At 43.7% G+C, this 20,480-nt stretch overlaps 1 protein-coding gene across 3 annotated transcripts in view; it reads left to right on the forward strand.

Annotated features, from left to right (window-relative positions):
* Positions 1-20,480, forward strand: part of grin2da (glutamate receptor, ionotropic, N-methyl D-aspartate 2D, a) — a 492,433-nt gene that overhangs the window by 195,701 nt on the left and 276,252 nt on the right. For all 3 annotated transcript variants that reach the window (XM_079570853.1, XM_079570852.1, XM_079570854.1), the window contains one exon: positions 17,540-18,070. In XM_079570853.1, coding sequence (XP_079426979.1) covers positions 17,642-18,070 — 429 coding nt within the window. In that variant the 5' untranslated portion in view covers positions 17,540-17,641. The remainder of the gene's footprint in view (positions 1-17,539; positions 18,071-20,480) is intronic.

Below are 20,480 nucleotides of genomic sequence, written 5' to 3' on the forward strand. Positions count from 1 at the left end.
ACTTTCTCCAAATACTGTGTTCACCATGTATGATCCCACTGGGGGGTTTGGGAGGCTGAATTTCTAAAACAGGGATTTGACACTGTTGTGTGTGAAAGATAAATGTGCTTCACCAAACTGGAGCCGTCAAACCCACTTTACGTCCCAGTTCATTTAAACAGACAGGAAGTGGAGCAATTGGACTTTCAAGTATTTCGGAACAATTTTGGACGATTCTTTCACATTGAATGATAATGTTGACTGTATTAACATGGACCCTGTGCTACAGCGGGACCGGCTGTACAGCGCTTTCTGTCGGGACACGGACAAACATGAATAAAGTTTTTACTTTGACCTGATAGAGCTCATGAAAGCCTATACATAATGCTAAAGGAAGAACATGAGGCAGCGCAATGTAAACCAGGGAAACAATGTAAGGATATTAAACATAGTCTCTTGATCCGGCCATTGAACTGTCAAAAAGCAAAACTGGGCAGAGTTGTAAACAGTAGTGATGGGATTTATGGCTGAGTTTTGTCTTTGGGATCTGTTCATTTCAAAGAGCCGCTCAAAAGACTGGCTCTTTTGAATATAAAATATAAATAACGCCAGCCAGATGAATCACAATATGTAAGACGTGATCGATAGAAGGCACTTTTTTATTTAAATGATCTAAAATTACAATGAGACGCCTTGAAAAACATGTTAATGTGAATAAAATCTGGCGCCACAATAATAATAAGAGGCGGCAACTGTCGGACAAATCACTGCACTTTAGTGCAAAAAGCTTCCACTTGCGTCGCCTGCTCCGTTGTTGGGCTGATTCTTGTGTTATTGTGTTTGGGGGAGTTCTGGGGAAAAACAGATTGTTCTCTTTTCACAATGGAGATCCAGTTTGAGCTGTTCAAAAGAGCCGGTCGGTCGTGAAAGTCACAACAAACAATTGTCTCTCACAGTAAAGCGGTTCATGGTCTAAGATCATATATGACGATATCCATCTGCTGTCCCACCACTTTGAGCTTCCATCAGGGCAGAGATACAGACTTCCTTGTGTAGGAATGGTTTTGTACCTTGTGAATGAGGAGCTGAGTAACTCCTAACCCCTAACGCAGCGCCATTTCTTTTCTACTGATGGTGAATCTGCTGCAATGAACTGATTTTAAAATGGACTTTAAATGTATCTTTCTGTTCTATTCTAGAATCTCCCCAGATCATCTTGGGGCCAGAGGTTCTGAGCTATATATGGATTAAATACATTTCATTAAGTGCTGCTTAGAATTGATTCTTTCCGTTTGGTATTGATTCTGAACAAATGTCAGTATTGAAAGTATTAATTGTTTGTTTTCGATTCACACACACAGTCCTTTCAAAGGTAGTTAGCACTAAACCTTTATATTTTGAAGCTGCTCTTGGCGCTGAGGCTCATCTCTATAAATCCTTTAGAATCTGCTCAGAAAGTGCTTGTGTGATGTTTGCATTTTACACAGTTCCTGCTTTACAACTTTCCGCTCAGCCTTATTGTTTGGTGAATGTGAAGCAGGTGTTTGCTTCCTAAACCCCTGGCTGTAAACAGCAGTGGGCTGTTGCATTGGCAGACGGCGCCTCTCTCTATATAGCGGGAGTGAGAGTGGACAGCTTGAGTCGGGGCCGGGCCACAGACACAGTGAGTAATGGCCGTGATTAGGGACATGATTCAGAGCGTTCACACCTCTGCGTGTTTCCACCAGCGCGGCGCAGCCACCGGAAACGCAACCAGCAATTATCCTATCAGGGCTCCGGCGAGTTCAGGCTTAAGTTCATGCAAATAAGTGACGTGCAATGAATAGTTTATAATAGTAAACATGTCGGCGATACTGGGGAGAGAATTATGGTGTGAAAATGTGTTCTTCCTCAGCCAGCACCATCTGTCACCTGTGCTTTTAGGCAATTGGAATTAAATTGAATATTCTTTTAAAATGATAACATTGCTTATTATTACTTTACTTCGCTTTATTTGTTTATTTAGGACAGTGCACACCAATGATTAATGAACACTCAGTAGTTACTCTGTGTAACAACACCATCCATCCATCCATCCATCCATCCATCCATCCTCCACTTCTCCGTTGCCGGGTCGTTGCACCAGCCTCTATGGCTCCCCCTGCAGGTGATGGGTCCACAGAAGGACGGCCTCACGGTTCTGTTGGTCTCTCATAAAGGGCTTCTAAACCACTCTTTGTCTGACCCGTCACCTATGATCTGTTTGCCATGGGAGACCCTACCAGGTGCATGAAGCCCCCGACAGAGCTCCCAGGATCATTCGGGTGCTCAAACCCCTCCCCCATGTTAAGGCGGCGGTTCCAATTGTTAAAAAAAAAAAAGGTCATAAAGTATAAATACACTCTGTACAACCACCCCTGCAGTATATCAAACAAAACTCCAATCTAAATGGTAATGGTAAATGGTAAATGGTCTCAACTTATATAGCGCTTTTCCACCTACATTAGGCACTCAAAGCGCTTTACAGCAAGGATCCACCCACCCATTCATACACCAATGTACGCAGACACTGGGGGCAATGTGGGTGAAGTGTCTTGCCCAAGGACACAACGACAATGTGCACTTTCGGGAGGTGGGATCTATAACAGTTAATCACATTTCTGCCTAAATTGGTCATAAACTGTGGTCTGATCTTCATCAAAATCATAAGAAAGAATAAACAGTGTCTGCCTAAACTATCACCACCCAAACATTTACATTTTATCATTTTTTTATTGGCCATAACACACATGATGTTGTGTGTTCCTCCCAAACTATTCAACTTTGCACAACAGTTCAACATTCAACAGTCCACAGTGTATTTTTCCAGTTGTGCTGTGGAGCATCCAAGAGCTCTTTCGCAAACCAAAGTTGAACAGTTTGGGAGGAACACACAACGTCATGTGGGGAGGAAAAATGGAACATCAAACATCAAAACCCTCCTCACTGTGAAGTCTGGGGCAGGAGAATCACGGTGTGGGGCTGTTTTGTTTCCTCAGGGCCTGGACAATGTGCTATGATCAATAGAAAATTGAATTCACAAATTTATCAAGATATTTTGCATAAAAACCTGAGACATTCACAGCATGCATGGATTAAGTAAGTGAACCCCTGTATTAAATATCTGCTGATCCTTGTTTTGCAGCAATAACTGCTTTTCTGTAGTTGCAGATTTGACGCTCACAATGATCAGGATGAATCTTAGACCATTCCTCTTTACAAAACTGCTGCAGTTCAGCGAGATTCCTGGGTTCACTTACTTTTTCCTTCCTGTCCTGTGAATATTTACATGTTATGGCCAATAAGAATATGATAAAATGTAAATGTTTGGGTGGTGTTAGTTTAAGCAGACACTGTTTCCTCATTATTATGATTTGGATGAAAATCAGACTACATTTTATGACCAATTTAGGCAGAAATGTGAGAAATTCCAAAGCATTCACATACATTTTCCTCCCACTGTACATAAAACATCATACTGAAAATGATCATGTCGTAACGTAAAACAAAATGGAACCACAGGAGAATAATGATGAGTTATAGTGTTCTCCATATTTCCAGGTTCTCTGCTTAAAAGGACCAGAAAAAGACGACATGTATGTATTTCTAAGTGATTTTTCCCAGTGTCACATCCACAGAGTTGATTTTGGAGTCGCTAACCAGATGAGAAGTGTGAGTGTGCGGAGCAGCTGTCGTTCGCTCCGGGGCGGCTCTGGTTTGTGCACGTGGGAGCCGTCCAACCCTCCACTGCACCTGCTGCTGTTACTGAGTGAGTTAGCGTCTCACCGGAGGGCACTCGGCAGGACGACTGAAGCCAAGAGAGCAGCGGCCAATTTATAATGTTACTATGAGTGGGCGGCAGCGCTGAGTGGCCTGGCTCGCCTCGTGATGCAGGGGTTTTCACATTTAGGGAACAGGAGTTGTTGTTTTTTGGCGAGCTTTTCGATGGGACAGGGCAGTGACTGCAGTTGAGATATGGCGTCATCAATTAATGCGTTTGTTTTGACTTGTCTGTGTCCTATTCCAGATAATACTTTTGATTTTAAAAGAAAAACAAGCAAAGCTAGCTTTTTGACCTTTTTAAAGTTGCTCTCCAGTCACAACAATAGCACTTACTTATAGCACTGGTTCATTCATGTAGTTTTGAGTATTTTTTTTAATTTTTATTTTTGATCATTTCTACCGCCGAGACACTCTGATCTGGATGTGTTGGATTTTATTGCATCATAGATATATTTTGCACTGTTTCATAACTGCAGGCATTCTCACTGCTGTCTGCAGATGGCGCTCCAGGCCAATTCGAAATCCTATGTCTCTCTCCTAATGGTCTTTTGTATGCACAGACAAGGCTGTTAAGCCTTGATTATGCAGGACAAGTCGAATTTAAGCTAATCTAACTAACTAATCAATTAACTAACTAACTAACTATAATATGTACAATAGGTTCCTTTCTGGGGCTAGCCTAGGAATACCCACGCTGCTGTGTGCGCTCGAATCATTTCGAACTGCACATCCTGGGGATCATGGCCGAAATTTTACATGGATTTGGGACCAATCACTGAGCGAGGAGGGACGGCCATGACGAGCTATTCCACATATGGAAGCTTGTAGTTTGTTTACGGATAAAACTTTAAAAAAAAAGACGTTTATTTACTGATTCAACATGACAGCAGCGACATCATCTTTTGAGCAAGCTTCAGACCATGTTCTAAATAGTTTAGCTCAAAAGTTCAGAGCGGGTACGTCATCTGATACGATGATGCGATTGGCTGTGGCTACGTGCAGACGCATGATAGACATTCATGGACGATCGTAAACAACAACCTCTCCTATGAGAAAATGAACTAAATCTAGACTAAATCCAGACTAAATCTAGCTTGTTTTTGATATTTTGTCTGGCGATAGCCAGGCTACTCTGGGTCCAGGACTCCCCTGAAAAACAGATTCACTTCATTTTACACTACCTTGATACATTGTATCTAACAAAATGTAGTACAATGTAATTTACTTTGTTACAATCTGTAATAACTTCTGGTATATACATAGTGGAATACTGTGTATTAGTACTTTGCAGGTACATAATGTAATAAGACATAAGACCTTAGGGTTAGGGGTTCAGGTTAGAGTTTGGATCTTGTGTCATGTTACTTATGTACATGCAAAGTACTAATACATATTATTCCATTGTGTGTCTAGCCCTTAGGTACAAGTTATTACATATTGTTATATAGAACATTACATTGTCCTAAATTTGGCAAGTAAAATGTATGAAGGGTTGTGTAAAATAAAGTGTTACTGAGATTCTTAGGGCCAGATCTTGTGGTTCATAGCGCAGGCTGTAGAGCAGACGAGTGCGCAGACGGGTGGCGCTCCTTGCAATCTTCAGTGTCAAACCTGGCACAAAAAGTGGGCAGGACAGGAGGGGGGACAGACTCGCATTGCGATGTTGTGGTGCCGCCCCCTCCCCATGCTTTCCCCAGACCTGCGGAAGGTGGTGGGTTGCGAGGGAGGGTTCTCCTGTAAACGCGTAACATGCATGATGCAGCGCGCAATGTTTAATAAAGAAAATAAATAAATAAAACTGTCCCTCCGCTGCTGCAGCCACTCACTGCAGATCCAAGACGAGCTGGCGGGAAAGAGAGGCAGCAGCCTCAGCATTGGACACCGTTCGAATGCGCAAAGTTACGAAATGTACAGGATTGAATTGATCAGAAACTTGGCTGCGGAGGAGTTGCAGAGTCATGTAGCAGTTGCAAGAAAACTGTAGCGTATTGGAACATTTGCGCTACAGCTGCAGGATTCTTGTAGCGGCTAAATTGGGGGAAAAAGTTGCTATGCGCCCTGTAAAATGCACTACACAAGGAGCATCATCAGGAGGTAAACACTGACACACAATGGTAACGATGTCACCTTAAAACACAGATTAGACCTGGTGTTGTGGCACTTAAGGCATGTGTGGTTTATTTATGGAAACTGTTGTTGTTTTGGTGTTACGGGTGTGCGCATTGATCTACTGTATCAAAGAAAGTCTGTGCGTAACCGACGCTCAAACAGACTTTTCAAGGCAATTTCACTGTTGTTTTCAATTTGACGTCGATTCTAAGGAAGAAGACAAGGCAGCGCGATGTAAAGAGGAACATAATGTGAAGGTTGCCATAGAAGAGCAGTGCGAGGGCTGCTTGTAATGAACCACGTCTCAGTCGGCCTCTTTACTTCAATAACACCCTCTCCCTAGTGGCGCAGCCTTAAACGCAAAACCTGCGCCACATGCAAGACGGACTGCGCCAGTCACAAGATCTGGCCCTTAATCTCATTGGGACTTCCCTGATTAAATAAAAATAAATCATTTAAGACCCGGGTTTAATCCTGGTATTAGTCTACCCTGGTTTCAGCCTAGTTTCCATGACCCAATATTTCCAGCAATGGCTTGAAAACGTTGTGTATCTTTTGCTCATTTCATTCTCGAGACAAACATCATCATCATCCAAACATAATTTCCACTTAAGTTCCATTTGCCCGTCTCCTCGCCGTGCAGACACTTCAGAAAGTCCGGGCGCATTTGGAGTCCGTGCAGCCAGAAGTTAAATCAACACAATTTCAGCAAACAGCGGCAGGAAGCACGGAGATAAGAGCCTTCATTTCTCCTGCGGATTCAGGCCCGATGACGGGAACTTTACAGAAGGCAGCAGCACCCGCGGGAGACCGGGCACCGAACCCATTGACTCTGCCTCTCTTTGTACTTCCATATCAGTCCTGACCCCAACATGCGGCCAGTGTGAAGAGGATTGGATTTCAGACGTGATTTAGAGCGAGACGTGGCACTGATGGAAGAAAAAAGAACCTGGAATAAAGAAACAGTGTTGCTGCTTTCTAGTACACGGTGGACTGGATTCAAGTCTCATTTTGTACAAACATCTGATTTATTCTATCCTGTTTCACGGTGCATTTTGGAAATCGAGTTTGCTCTCTTATCGCCCCGGTCTCTGAGGGCACCGCTGGTACAAATCCTGCCTGGTTTTACTCAAATTGATTGGTTCCTTTTAGATGTGTGTGTGTGTTTTGTTTCTTTCATGGCCAAGAGGCAAGCGAAAGTTACACACAATTACCACAAAGTCACGGGTAACAGAATTTAAGGAGGTCGACTCAAGGGCTCTCGAGCTGGATTTAAAGACGTTCAGAGAAATAAGTTCATTTCCGGTCATGTTTCAGCATGTGGAGGAAGGAGAGTCGATAAAAGCCCGTTTTGTTCTGTCCAAATGTAGCAGTCGGAGGCAGCAGCTCAAGTGAACAGTTACAGATGTTGGGCCAAACAATTTACAATGATGGGTCGATGCTCCACAGCTAAACGATAAACACTGTTGATCTCTATAACCTGAAATGGATCAAATGTTGTTGTGAGCAGTGTTGGGCCAGTTAAAGTTATATTCTGTATTAGTAGATACAGTTTTATCAGTGCAATATGTTTGTATTACATATTACAGTCTCAAAAATGTAGCTGAGTTACACTAATATAAACTGAAAATAGAGCTTAAGTGCAGTCAAAGATTCCCTTTGCTTTCCCCATTCTCTCGTGTTTTGTTTTGATGACATTAAAGGGACTATAAGGGGTTTAAAAATGTTAAAATGAAGTATTTTCCTTCCTCTACATGTTACAGCAATGTCCTAATGTGTAGAGTGAGCTCAGACCTGTTCACCTCAACTGCCTCTGAAATCCTGCACTGTCACTCAGAAAGGTGTTAATTCGGGTCCAAAGTGCCGTCATACAGGAGCTTAATATAGAACCTGCAGTTACACATAAGAGCTGAGGTGGCAGTAGTGAGTATAAAATCACAAACTTGCATCTAGACCAGGGGTGTCAAACATGCGGCCCGCGGGCCTGATCCGGCCCGCGAGATGATTTAATCCGGCCCCTGCCCTGTAGAGCATAAATTCCAGAGTATGTCAAAAAAAAAAAAAGTAAGTTTCTGGCCCATTCCTTTGCAGAGTTATGAATTTTTAAAGAATAACCAGAATGCTCATTCTAGCCACTAGGGGGCATTAAATAATAAATAAAAAAAAAAGGATAGAGTTCCACACGTGTCCAGCAGAGGGCACTGACATAATAAGAGCTCAGGATATGAACAACACATTTTATAGCCATGTGGTAAATGGACAGTCTGCCCCAGGGCGGCTGTGGCTTCAATAAAAGTTTACCACCACCAAGTGAATGAATAATGACTACTGCACTTTCAGGAACTTGTGACACAGGCTTGTAAAGTGCAATACAAGTGTAAGCTGTTGTCATTAATGAAGCTACAGTCAAGTTGGGGCTTTGATCAAATCACAGCTTATTATTATTCATTTATTGGAAACATTTTCTCTATTATATGCGGCCCGCGACACGCCGTGGGAGCTGAATTTCGGCCCGCGACCCAAAATGAGTTTGACACCCCTGATCTAGACCCTTTAACTACAGGCAAATGCAGATCTTAAACACCAGTGTCCAACTTGATTTGGAGCTGCATTTTATTTGGGATTATTTTGGGGTTATTTGGAGTCTGACGTTGTCTCTTGTAACTTGAGTTATTTGAATTGTATTGACTAATGTATTAGCATCATTTAAATAATTTAATATATTATTTAAATGATGCTAACACATTAGTCAATACAATGTTCCTTAGATACTGAAAGTAATATATTTTTGTTTTTTTATTTATTTGTTTATTTGGTCAGGACAGTACATGATGACCTCTTAACCCCCACCTGAACCGAGCACATTTCCTCTAGTTTGGCTTTACCCAAATCTAAAAATGGGTCACAATATCAACAAAAGCAAGAGGAAAACGAGGATGAAAACTCAACAAAAAAGTGACGAAAAGTGACCCAAAGAAAGCCACAAAAGAGCAAAGAAAAGTAACAAAAATGAAAAAGTGAAAGTACAACAAAAAGCCACTAAAGAGCAAATGACAAAAGAGCAACACAAAAGTAACAAAATGTGACAAGAAAAAGGGACGAAAGTACAGCAGAAAGGTAACAAAAACTCAACAAAAAAGTGGCAAAATTGTGATGAAAACGCCATAAAAAAAAACAACAAAAGAGCAACAAGAAAGGGGTGAAAATTTTATGGAAAAAAGCTACAACAACACGGCAACAGTGCGAGGAAAAAGATCACTGGCCTCGAGGCTGTAAACTCCTGTCAAGAAGCTTCTAGATTTGAGTAAAGCTGAACTGGAGAAAATGGGTCTCATGCATGTAAACACGCCACACCGGATTGTACCGCCCCCCATGCTCACTCTCAAACACACTCTCATTCATCCTGGCCTATTGTACATGTTTTTAGTGATGGGGGTAACCGGAGTACCCGGAGGAAACCTACACAGACACGTGGAGAACATGCAAACCCCACACAGAAAGGCCCCATCCAGGAGGGAATCGAACCCGGGACCTTTTAGCTGTGAAGCACGAAAAGAAAAACACGTTTAGTTTTGAAAGGAAAAGTCCAGTTTGAGTCTGAGGTTTCTTGTTGATTTTTGAATTCTCATCCAAATTCAAGTCTGAATTCAGTTTGGGTCTGAAATAACAGGAAGAGGCCGACGCTGAAACTTTCTCCAATTAGAAAAAGTTTCTAGTCCCCGAACGACCCGGGTCCACTTGACTGTGAAGTGTGAGTCTATGTGGCGTGCAGTGATTGTGCAGAAACTGGGAGTGATTGAATAGAAAGTTGCGGAACAGAAGACCTCCTTGAGAAGAAAATAAAAGTGCTCCTTGTTTATGCTGAGGGTTGATATGGTGCAGAGTACAATTCCAAGAGAAGAAGAAACGCAAACATCTTCAGCCTCAAATTCAATCGACTGTAGGAAGAAAATCCAAGTTGAAAACGCCAATAATGAAAGGGATTTGAAGAATCTTTTCTGATCGCATTGGATCGTGAGTCCTCGTCATGTCTGTGGACTCGAACTCTGTGACATGAGAACATTTGAGGACAAAGCAACTAAAATGGCCGCTGTGATCATTATCCAAAATGCCACCCACTGTAAGTGACCTTTGGAAAGGATTAAAAGAGTCTTTTTTTGAGGTGATGCAAAACTGGATCATTATTTATCATCATATTCACTGCCTTTGTCTTTAATCTCATTGTTTTTTTATTGTAGAAATCCTGAGACGGATGGATAAGATATCACTGGTCAGGGCTGCTCGATTATTGAAAAAATAATGATCACGATTATTTTAGTCATAATTGAAATCACGATTATTCAAGCGATTATTTGTTGCCTTAAAAAAAAAAAGTCTATATACTATTTATATACTTAATCAAAAAACTATGCTGAATATTTACTGTTTTCTGAACAGCCATGAAAGTACAAATGATTTCAAGTTTGCCTCGATTAAAGGGGCTAGATGCAAGTTTGCCATTTTATACTCACTACTGCCACCTCAGGTCATACATGCAACTGCACCTTCTATATTAAGCTCGTGCATGACGGCACTTTGGACCCAAGGTAACACCTTTTTGAGTGACAGTGCAGGATTTTAGAGGCAGTTGTGGTGAATAGAGCTCATTCTACACATTAGGAAATTGTTGGAACATTTAGGGGGAGGAAATTAGATAATTTTACATTTTTTACACTCTGTATAGTCCCTTTAAGGAGAGGTCTCAGTTTCACACCTGCCCCCTGCTGGCCAGCCCCCACACCTGCGCAAGCAAACAGAGCAGAGCGGCCTGATGACATCATCACACAGCGCTGTTTGTTTTTATGTCAGGCAAAATGCAAAGGGAAAATAATCCCAGCGCCATGAAATAATGCAAGAAATGCAAAATGCAAAAAAATAAAAATAAAAAAAATTGGGTAACACTTTACATTACGGGCCAGTAAGTCTGTGGTACTTATAGTGGTAATTACAGGATAGTTACTAGGTTATTATAGTGGTACTAAAGGTCATAATTACTGGTCATTAGGGTTAGGGGTTAGGGAGACACAGAGTTACCACTGCATCTCTCATTACTAAGAGATACAGTGGTAACTCTTAGTAATGAAGGTCATACTTCTACGTACTTTGGTACTTTAAGTGATAGTTTCTAGTAGTTTCAGCGATGCATCTTCTTGAATTACCAATAAGTTAATTCAAGAATGCTACAGCAGCAATTCATAAGTAGTAAATGTGGTACTTCTACATACAGACGTAATTTCTAGGATTGTGTGACTATAAGACAACATAAAACAGCATAAGGGAAAACAAGAAGTACAACCTTCATTACTAAGAGCTACAACTGTATCTAGAAGTACATAACTTGTAATTCTCACTATAGTATCCTTTAAAGAGGGGTTTTATGCTTTTTTCAATCACATAGCACCAGTCTATAACACACTACACTGATGAACCTTCTGTTAGTCTGTAACTGCAGTAAATTAGAATAACTGCCTTGTATAAAATGGCTCTCTCAAAATGGCTGTAGTGAATGTCTTGAAATAGGCCTCTGTCTCTTTAAGAACCTCTGACCCTTTCCGACACGCCCCCTCCACACGCTGTCTGTGGCATCAGTGGGGAGGGGGTTCTGCTGAGGAGCAGTGGTTGGTTACTCGGCTGGCGACGAAAGCTCGGAGGCGTCTCCAGGAGGTGGGGGCGTTCCTAGGAGGACTCACGCAAACCTGTCCCTAAAATGGCCGCCATCAGAGTTTTTACAGATTACTCAAAAATATGTGAATGTGCCAAGGCAACACTTCAGGCATGTTTTTAATGAGGGAATGACATAATAACATGATGTAAAGCTTGAAAAAGTCGATTTTGCATAACACCCCCCCTTTAAGTACCACAATAAGTACCTAGAATTACCACTGTAATTACCAGCATGGGTTACAATTGTAATTACCACTGTAAGTACCAAGGACTTACCGGCCTGTAATGTAAAGTGTTACCGAAGCTTGGAGAGAAAAACAAAAAAAATTTAATCGGCCCTATCACTGGTGACCGTGTGAGTCATCCACAGTGCTGCGTATTAAACTACTCAGTCCAGATGACCACCTTTTAAAATCCTTGCACGGATAAAAAGCTCCAGGACAAAGATCGGCGAACGGAGGGGTGTTTTTTATTACTCTGTTTCCTTTGTGTTACTAATTTTCGCTGGGTCCTTGTGCTTCAAAAACATTTTTATTTTTTTTTATTTTCAAATGAATGATTAGGATTTAATTACTGGCAAGGCTGCAAAAATGCTTTCTGAGTTTGGAGGCTTTGAAAGCGGCTTGTTAAACCGTGATAGTGCTTGATTGAAGGTCTACAGCACCGGCGTTCCCTCTGGTCTGAATATTAGAGGTGTTAAAACTGTTCCAAACCGTTGGGCTCCTTTTAATATACAAGAACAAACAGGTCTCAGCAGATTGACTCACACGCTGCTGGGAAAAACCTGCCCTGCTTCTTATTTCATTTTATGATGATTTTTTTGTTTATCCAAGTCTATTTTTTTTTTAAGTTTATAGAATGTCACGCCTCATCTTATGCCATTTCATCCAAACTGATAACCACTCTCCCCCTCAATCCAGTCACTTCCTGCATTCTTTCTATTAGTTTTACCCAAAGTCGTTGCCATAGCGAACGCAATCGCTCCATACGATGATGAAATTCCTCCAAAAGTGTGATTAAAATTCCCCGCTGTAACGTGAGGAGCGGCCGGTGCTCGTGGGCTGTATTCATCACAGTAATGTTATTGTCCTGCTCTAATTGGTTTTGTGAATGCGCTCCTTGATTTATGATGTAATATGAAGCCATTAGGATCAGAGCTGCTTCAGTGCGGCCGCCGTCAGCCGCCGTCAGCCGCGCCACGACGGGGTTTCAGCCGGTCCGGGTTTGAAATGGCAGGGTTTGGATGTATTTATCATGATGTTTTACGTTTCCACGGCGATGTGACAGAGAGAGTCAAAAATATAAAACAACAATTGATATTCAAGAGTAATGTTGTTTAAATGCTCTACTGAGTCTGACTTTTCTGATATTTTTCAGGGGAGTCCAGTCAGTCATAGTGTAAAGGAACAGGCCACCTTTTTCTCCATACTGAAATATGTTCTTACCTGAGCTTAGACGAGTTGATGTGTACCTGTCTGGTCTTTACGCGTGCGCTCAGTCACACAGAAAAGACCAAAGATGTTGCTAGAATTTAGCCTCTCCTCCTCTCCTCTCTATGGGGTGAAGTTAGAAGAAACTCTTCCACGTTTTCCCTATTTAAATACAGATACATGAGCAGTTACACAATCCGAGTATACTTAAAGGGGCTAGATGCAAGTTAGCCATTTTATGCTCACTACTGCCACCTCAGGTCATACGTGTAACTGCAGCTTCTATATTAAGCTTGTGCATGACGGCAATTTGGTCTGAGCTCATTCTACACCTTAGGGCATTGTTGGAACATGTAGGGGGAGGAAAATACTTATTTTTAACATTTTTAAACTCTGTATAGTCCCTTTAACATAGTATAGTAAACATGTTGATTTTGTAAGCGGATAAAAGGGGAACTATATTAGCGTAATAACACCTTAGTCTTCACAGTAATATCTTCACTCCTGTAGAATTCGACAGACGTCGAAGTGCTCCTAAGGTGTTATTACACCTTACAATATAGTTCCCCTTTTTATCCACTTAGAAAATTGACACGTTTAATCTTGTGTAACTAGACTTGGATCGTGTAACCGATCCAATAGAGGAGAGGAGGAGAGGCTAAATGCTAACAACATCTTTGGTCTTTATGCGTGACTGACCGCATGTGTAAAGACCAGACAGGTACGCATCAACTCGTCTAAGCTCGGGTAAGAACTTATCTCAGTGTGGAGAAACGGTGGCCTGTTCTTTTAATGAAATCCTTACTTGAAAACAGAATTGATTCATGTGTATTGAGGTCAAATAGAAAGTAAATGCACACATTATTAGACCAGATTTGAAATGACAAACACTTCACATGGGACAGTTTTACATTCACTCCATACTCGGTGGTGGTGAGCTCAGAATGTATTTATTTATTTATTTATTTATTTGAGTTAGGACAGTGCACATTCATCCACACATCAGCAAAAAGCCAGAATTAGCATAATAGCTAAATTGCATCAAAAACGAGGATGAAAAAGTGACACAAAACACAACAAAAAAGCAACAGAAAAGTGACAGGGATAAAAAGTGACCAAAATGTGTCGAAAAGGTGTCATTCAGTGTCATTATCTATCCGTCGGTTCAGGAAAAAAGTCTGTAAAAATAAGGACTGACGTTGCTGATCCCGTGAAAATGCTCACAAAACCTCATCAACTTCCTGAGGTGATTTCAGTTTTACCAACGTCGACCGGTTATATTCAGGTGGGTGGATATGACTCTAGAGGCCGCCATGATGGAGAGTAAAGGCAGCTCCTGAGTCATGCACCAATGTCACTATCTTTTTCTCCACCCCGAAATAAAGAAGGCATTTCCTCTGTGGAAGGATTACTTCGAGGACCTCCTCAATCCCGTCGTCACGTCTTCCAATGAGGAAGCAGAGGCTGGGAACTCGGAGGTGGGCTCGCCCATCGGGTGCTTGAGGGTTCGTGGGAGTTCGCCCAACCAGTCCACATGTGTTTTGTGGATCTGGAGAAAGCGTTTGACCGTGTCCCTCGTGGTGCCCTGTGGGGGGTGCTCCGGGAGTACGGGGTCCGGGGCCCTCTGCTAAGGGCTGTCCGTTCCCTGTATGACCGCAGCAGGAGCTTGGTTCGCATTGCCGGCAGTAAGTCAGACCTGTTCCCGGTGCGTGTTGGTCTCCGCCAGGGCTGCCCTTTGTCATCGGTTCTGTTCATTATCTTTATGGACAGAATTTCTAGGCGCAGCCAGGGGCCGGAGGGTGTCCGGTTTGGGAGCCTCAGGATCTCATCTCTGCTGTTTGCAGATGATGTTGTTCTGTTGGCTTCATCAAATCAGGACCTTCAGCTGCTCTGGGGCGCTTTGCAGCCGAGTGTGTAGCGGCCGGGATGAGAATCAGCACCGAGGCCATGGTTCTCCACCGGAAAAAGGTGCTTCCCCTCTCCAGGTCGGTGGGGAGTCCTTACCTCAAGTGGAGGAGTTCAAGTATCTCGTGGTCTTGTTCACGAGTGGGGGACGGATGGAGCGTGAGATCGATAGACGGATCGGTGCAGCGTCAGCAGTGATGCGGTCGCTGTATCGGTCTGTCGTGGTGAAGAGGGAGCTGAGTCAGGGCAAAGCTCTCGATTTACCGATCGATCTACATTCCCACCCTCACCTATGGTCATGAGATTTGGGTCATGACCGAAAGGACAAGATCGCGAATACAAGCGGCCAAAATGAGTTTCCTTTGCAGGGTGGCTGGGCGCACCCTTCGACATAGGTTGAGGAGCTTGGTTACCCGAGAGGAGCTCGGAGTAGAGTCGCTGCTCCTTCACGTCGAAAGGAGCCAGCTAAGGTGGCTAGGGCATCTGTTCCGGATACCTCCTCCCGCGGGAGGTGTTCCAGGCATGTCCTAGTGGGACAAGGCCTCGTGGAAGACCCAGGACACGCTGGTGGGACTATGTCTCCGAGCTGGCCTGGTGTCACCTCGGGGTCCCCCCAGAACAGCTGGAGGAGGTGTGTGTGGACCGGGAAGTCTGGGCATCTCTGCTGAGACTGCTGCCCCCGCGACCCGGCCCCGGATAAAGCGGAAGAAAATGGATGGATGGATTTCCTCTCGTCTATCTTCCCATCACATAAGCCGCCATGATTGTTTTGGTGCCAAACGGGCCATGTGTTTCCCTGATTGGTTAATCCTTCTGTCAATCACATCCTGAATGAAAACAATGAGATCCCAGACTGGTCTAATGCATAGAATAGAAAATCCCTACACTTCCTCCTCACAGTCTGGAGACTTGATCCCCTCTTGCTGTTGTTGTTGTTGTCGTCGTGTCCTCGAACAAAAACCTTTCATCCATGAAGCCTGTCCCTGTCACTTTTTCTTACGCCTGGTTTGAACAACAATGGCGACTCGCATAAAACCGTGCAAACTTCTTTCTTTCGTCTCCTTTTGTCCCGTCTTTGAGAACTGTTGAATGCACACATAAAAGAACATAAAAGAAAGCGATCGTATCTCCCATCATCTCTCTTACTCACCGAGATCATTTACCTGCGATGACAACTCTCCCTTGTGTCTGTGAAAGCAGCGGTCGTCCGTTCAGTGCGTGAGTCAGACGTCTGCGCCGCTGGGAGACGTGAGCGCGCTTCAGTCTGTCCTCTTGTTGACTGCTGAGTAAAAGCCTGAGTAAAAGCCTCATAAATCTCTGCAGCTCCACTCGAGGGAAACGTCGTCTCTGAAAAACTCCGATGTGCAACGTGTCGACGGTGTCAGCAACTTCAGTCTAGTCTTTGTCACAAATAAATAACAAAATGCAATTATTGGGCAAAGCTTTTTTTTTAAACTGATGAACATGTTTTATTGCTGTGATTTTGAATTCTCTGATGACTTGAGCCAGAGTGTGCCGGGAGTGGAAGGATTTAGGTGAAAACAAGGGGTGGAGCTGTCCGTGGTGCTGAAGGCGTTTGTTAGAAAGGAGCCTGAGGCCATGATCATACAGGGCTTCAAAGTTTGTCAGCTTTGCTCCGGAATATGATAATTCAGAAATGGACCAGTAAGACATGAATACAAAACAGTAGAGTGTATAAAATTACAAGTATAGATTAAAGTGGGCCTGAGCTTGTGTTTCGAAATGCAGACTACAGCGGGACATGTTGCGCTTCGTAGGAACGCACTTTGAGATCTTGCAGCTCCTAGACTTAGCACAGCCTTTTTCCTCCAACCAGACTCCGCGGCGGAGAAGGGGAGGGGTTGTGGGGGAGGGGGCGGGGTTTGGGGTGAACATGTGCTTTTTGTTTTGCGTGACCGGCATAGGTTTTCTCTTTCTCTCGAGACATGAACATTGTTTTGCTCATGATGGGTTAATAAAGTTTTTAGTTTGACCTGTGAGAGCCTGTAATACTCATTGTGTGCTCACTACTGCCACCTCAGGTCTTGCGCATACCTGCAGTCTCTATATTTAAGGAACAGGCCACCGTTTTTCCATGCTGAGATATGTTCTTACCTGAGCTTAGACGAGTTGATTCGTACCTGTCTGGTCTAAGCTCAGATAATAGCATATCTCAGTATGGAAAATCGGCGGCCTGTTCCTTTGAGCTGGTACATGATGGCACTTCGGACCTAAATTAACACGTTTTTAAGTGACAGCGCAGGATTTTAGAGGCAGTTGTGGTGACCAGGTCTGGGCTCATTCTACACATTCCACACATTAGGACATGGCTGGAACATGTAGGGGATGAAAATACCATATAGTCCCTTTAAGGAAGAACACAAGGCAGCGCGATGTAAACGAGGAAATGAATGTGAGGCTGCCATCAGAGACCGCCCTCAGTGCTGCTGTAATAAACCACGCCCTCTCACAACTGGTGCAGGCACATAGCCCGACCGCAACGCCACTCGGAAAATTCGAGTTTGTCCTTTCGTGTGTTTTATTTCCTTTGTCGTCACTGTGACACGAATAAAGCTCTGTTCTATAACTGTGTCCTGTTTGTTTTGTTCCAGGGTCTGCTCTGGTCAGGTGAAGCACTGTGACACCCACCCCCACCCCCCCTCTCAGCCCTGACTGGCCCCTCCCACCGCTGCCATTGGCCGCCCCTGTGCCCCATGGTGGCCCCAAGGCCCGCCCTCTCGCTGCTATTGGCTGTCCTGGCCTGCTCGGGGCCCGTGCGGCCCTCGCCGCCCCTGCTGCTCCGGCCCCGGGAGAGAGAGAGGGACTCGGGTGGGGTCAACATCGCGGTGGTCCACTCGAGCTCCTCCCTGCTCCCGGAGACATCGGCGGTGGGGGCGCCTGTGGGGGGGCCCGGGGCCGAGCCGGGGCCGGCTGTAGGAAACGGAGCGAACGGAGCCAGGGGTGTGATGGACACGGCGTCTCTGGCCTCTTTCTTCACCTCGCCGTCGTTAGCCGCGCTGGTGGGAGAGACAGTGATGACACCTTCAGGACAGGCCAACGTGATTTACCTGGCAGTCAACGAGAGCAGCCCGGGAGCTCTGCTGCTGCAGCTGTGTGAGCTCCTGGCCACCACGCCCCTCCAGGTGAGACACACTGCACGACCATGGACCATTAGCTCTACTGTATATTTAAACTGATTTGTATATTGCTCAACCCCATCAAACATATCACAGGTCTGCGCTTGAATGTGCCCAGATCCCGTTTAAAGACTCAAGGAGATAAGGCTTTTAGCGTGGCTGCTCCCAAACTCTGGAACAGCCTCCCCCAAAACATTAGAACTGCTCTAGCCTGGCCTTAGCCATCCGTAAATTCTGGTTAATTATCATTTCCCTACATGTACGTCTGGGTCTGATATCAGTGGCCGCGTTACATCGGTTGAATTTCAACCTACCATTCAGCGAGCGGGGGAGGCGGGTGTTGTAGGTAACGCCAAGCATTTGCGCTGCATTAGCTGGTTGTAGTTTGACAATGGCGGCAGTTACGAAAGAAATGGAAGCTCTTCAATCCGTTCTGGCTCGGCTCCCAAATATCCAGAAATTAATATTGAAGCCTTGGAATGCCCCCAAGAGTAATGAAGAGTTTGCTTCACTCACTCGGGCGTATTATATACGTCAAGACCAAACGCTATCGAAAGACAAAATCCAATCGTTTCAAAGGAGTTCACCCTTCACACCTGATTACGGAGCTCAATTGTGAAGGTCCAGACCCTTGTACGAAACGAAGTAAGTACGAGGGTCTGGTAAAACCAGGCGAGAGCCGCTCCGACCTTAGAAACTTTTAAAACTGCTGTTAAAACACATCTGTTTGCGTTGGCTTTTGATTCAAGTCGAGCTGCATTATGACTCTATTATGTGTTTTCTCACTATCTGTTTTAACATTATTGATATTTCTTTTTGCCTTGTGAAGCACTTTGGGCACCTTAGCTGTTGTAAATGTGCAATATAATTAAAGTAAAACTGTGGCATGAACGCGTGTATCTCCCTGCTATATTTACAGTAGCTGCGTAACTGTGATTGCGCTCATTTAGCTTCGCCTTGTAGCTGTTTCAATGGCCTGACTCTGAAACACAGCAGTGAATTTGTGCATTAACGGACTCAGCTGGAGCTTAATGTTTGCGAGTGTCGGCGCATCTGCACAAATCAAAACACTGGGTCTTTTTTCATGCCTCGAGTTTATTATTCATACATGTAAACCTTCAGATCAGACAGTCTTGTGTTGAAAATACACACATTTTCATAATTTATGCCGAATGCATGATTCATTGGACACTGGGGGGAGTTTGACACTGAGACGAGCACAGACACAGCAGTTCTATATCTTATTCATGTCCTGTCACCTCCCATAACGAGAGAGAGAGTCGGCGGCATAAACTACACGTGTTTCCCTTTGAAACAAGTGCCATGAAAGCAGAATGTTGAATTTTTTGTGACAAGTGGGACTTCTGATGCAGACCTCCTCTGGTTCTGTTAAATCTAACGCAGTTGAGTCAAGGTTTCGACGTGGTTTTCATCTGAGTAATCCTTGTAGGGCAACAGTTTAGGCCTGGGTAAACCTTAACTAATCATGCTGTTTGTGTCTTGAATCTGGTTTAGACCTGGTTTAGTCCTGGATTTAAACTGGCTTTGTTAGGGCTTAGATCAGAGGGGTATTTCCTCAAACTGGCCCACTCCACACTCAGCTCATTTCTGACTTCTTTTGTTGTTATTTTACAGTTTGACACATCACCCCCTTGCATTTCATTCTGAAATAGCAAAGCTTTCACTATCAATCACCCCTTTACTTGCACCAAGCCTCTTATAAAACGCGCAGAGAAATACGATTATTACCCATAGCAAATATTTCTTGTAGAAATGTGCAGCACAGACACAGCACCCTTTCCTAAGCAGTGCAAGAAGCTTTGGTTTAAGTTAAACATGCTTGTTTATGCACCACAGGCTCAGAGAAACGAACCCTCAAAGTGTTTGTTAACCTCTTAACTCCCGCCTGAACCGAGAGATCTTTTTCCTCACGTCATCAGATTTTTTTCTCCAACATTTTTTTGTTGGGTACAACTCATTTTTGTAACTTTTTTGTCATTTTTTTGTCATTTTTTTGTCATTTTTTTGTCCATTTTTTGTCCATTTTTTATCCATTTTTTGTCATTTTTTCGTCATTTTTTTGGTCACATTTTGTCACATTTTGGTCATTTTTTCGTCACATTTTTGTCAATTTCTTGTGACATTTTTGTGACATTTCCATCATTGTTTTCGTCTCAGTTTTGTCGCTATTTTCACACCTTTTTTCCAGAAGCTTTTGGATTGGGGTAAAGCCAAACTGGAGAAAATGTGCTTGGTTCAGGTGGAAGTTAAGGGGTTAAGTCAACAAAATCTGACATGTTGGCCAGACCTGTATGTTCTTTTTGTACCAGACTCTTCCTCATAGGTCGTCACGTGATGGTGCTGTGACTGGTCAGCTGATTTAAACAGTTTTTGGCTCTGTCTTCCTGCTTGTAGT

This window comes from Gobius niger, assembly GCF_951799975.1.
Source record: "Gobius niger genome assembly, chromosome: 14".
NCBI classification, from domain to species: Eukaryota; Metazoa; Chordata; class Actinopteri; order Gobiiformes; family Gobiidae; genus Gobius; species Gobius niger.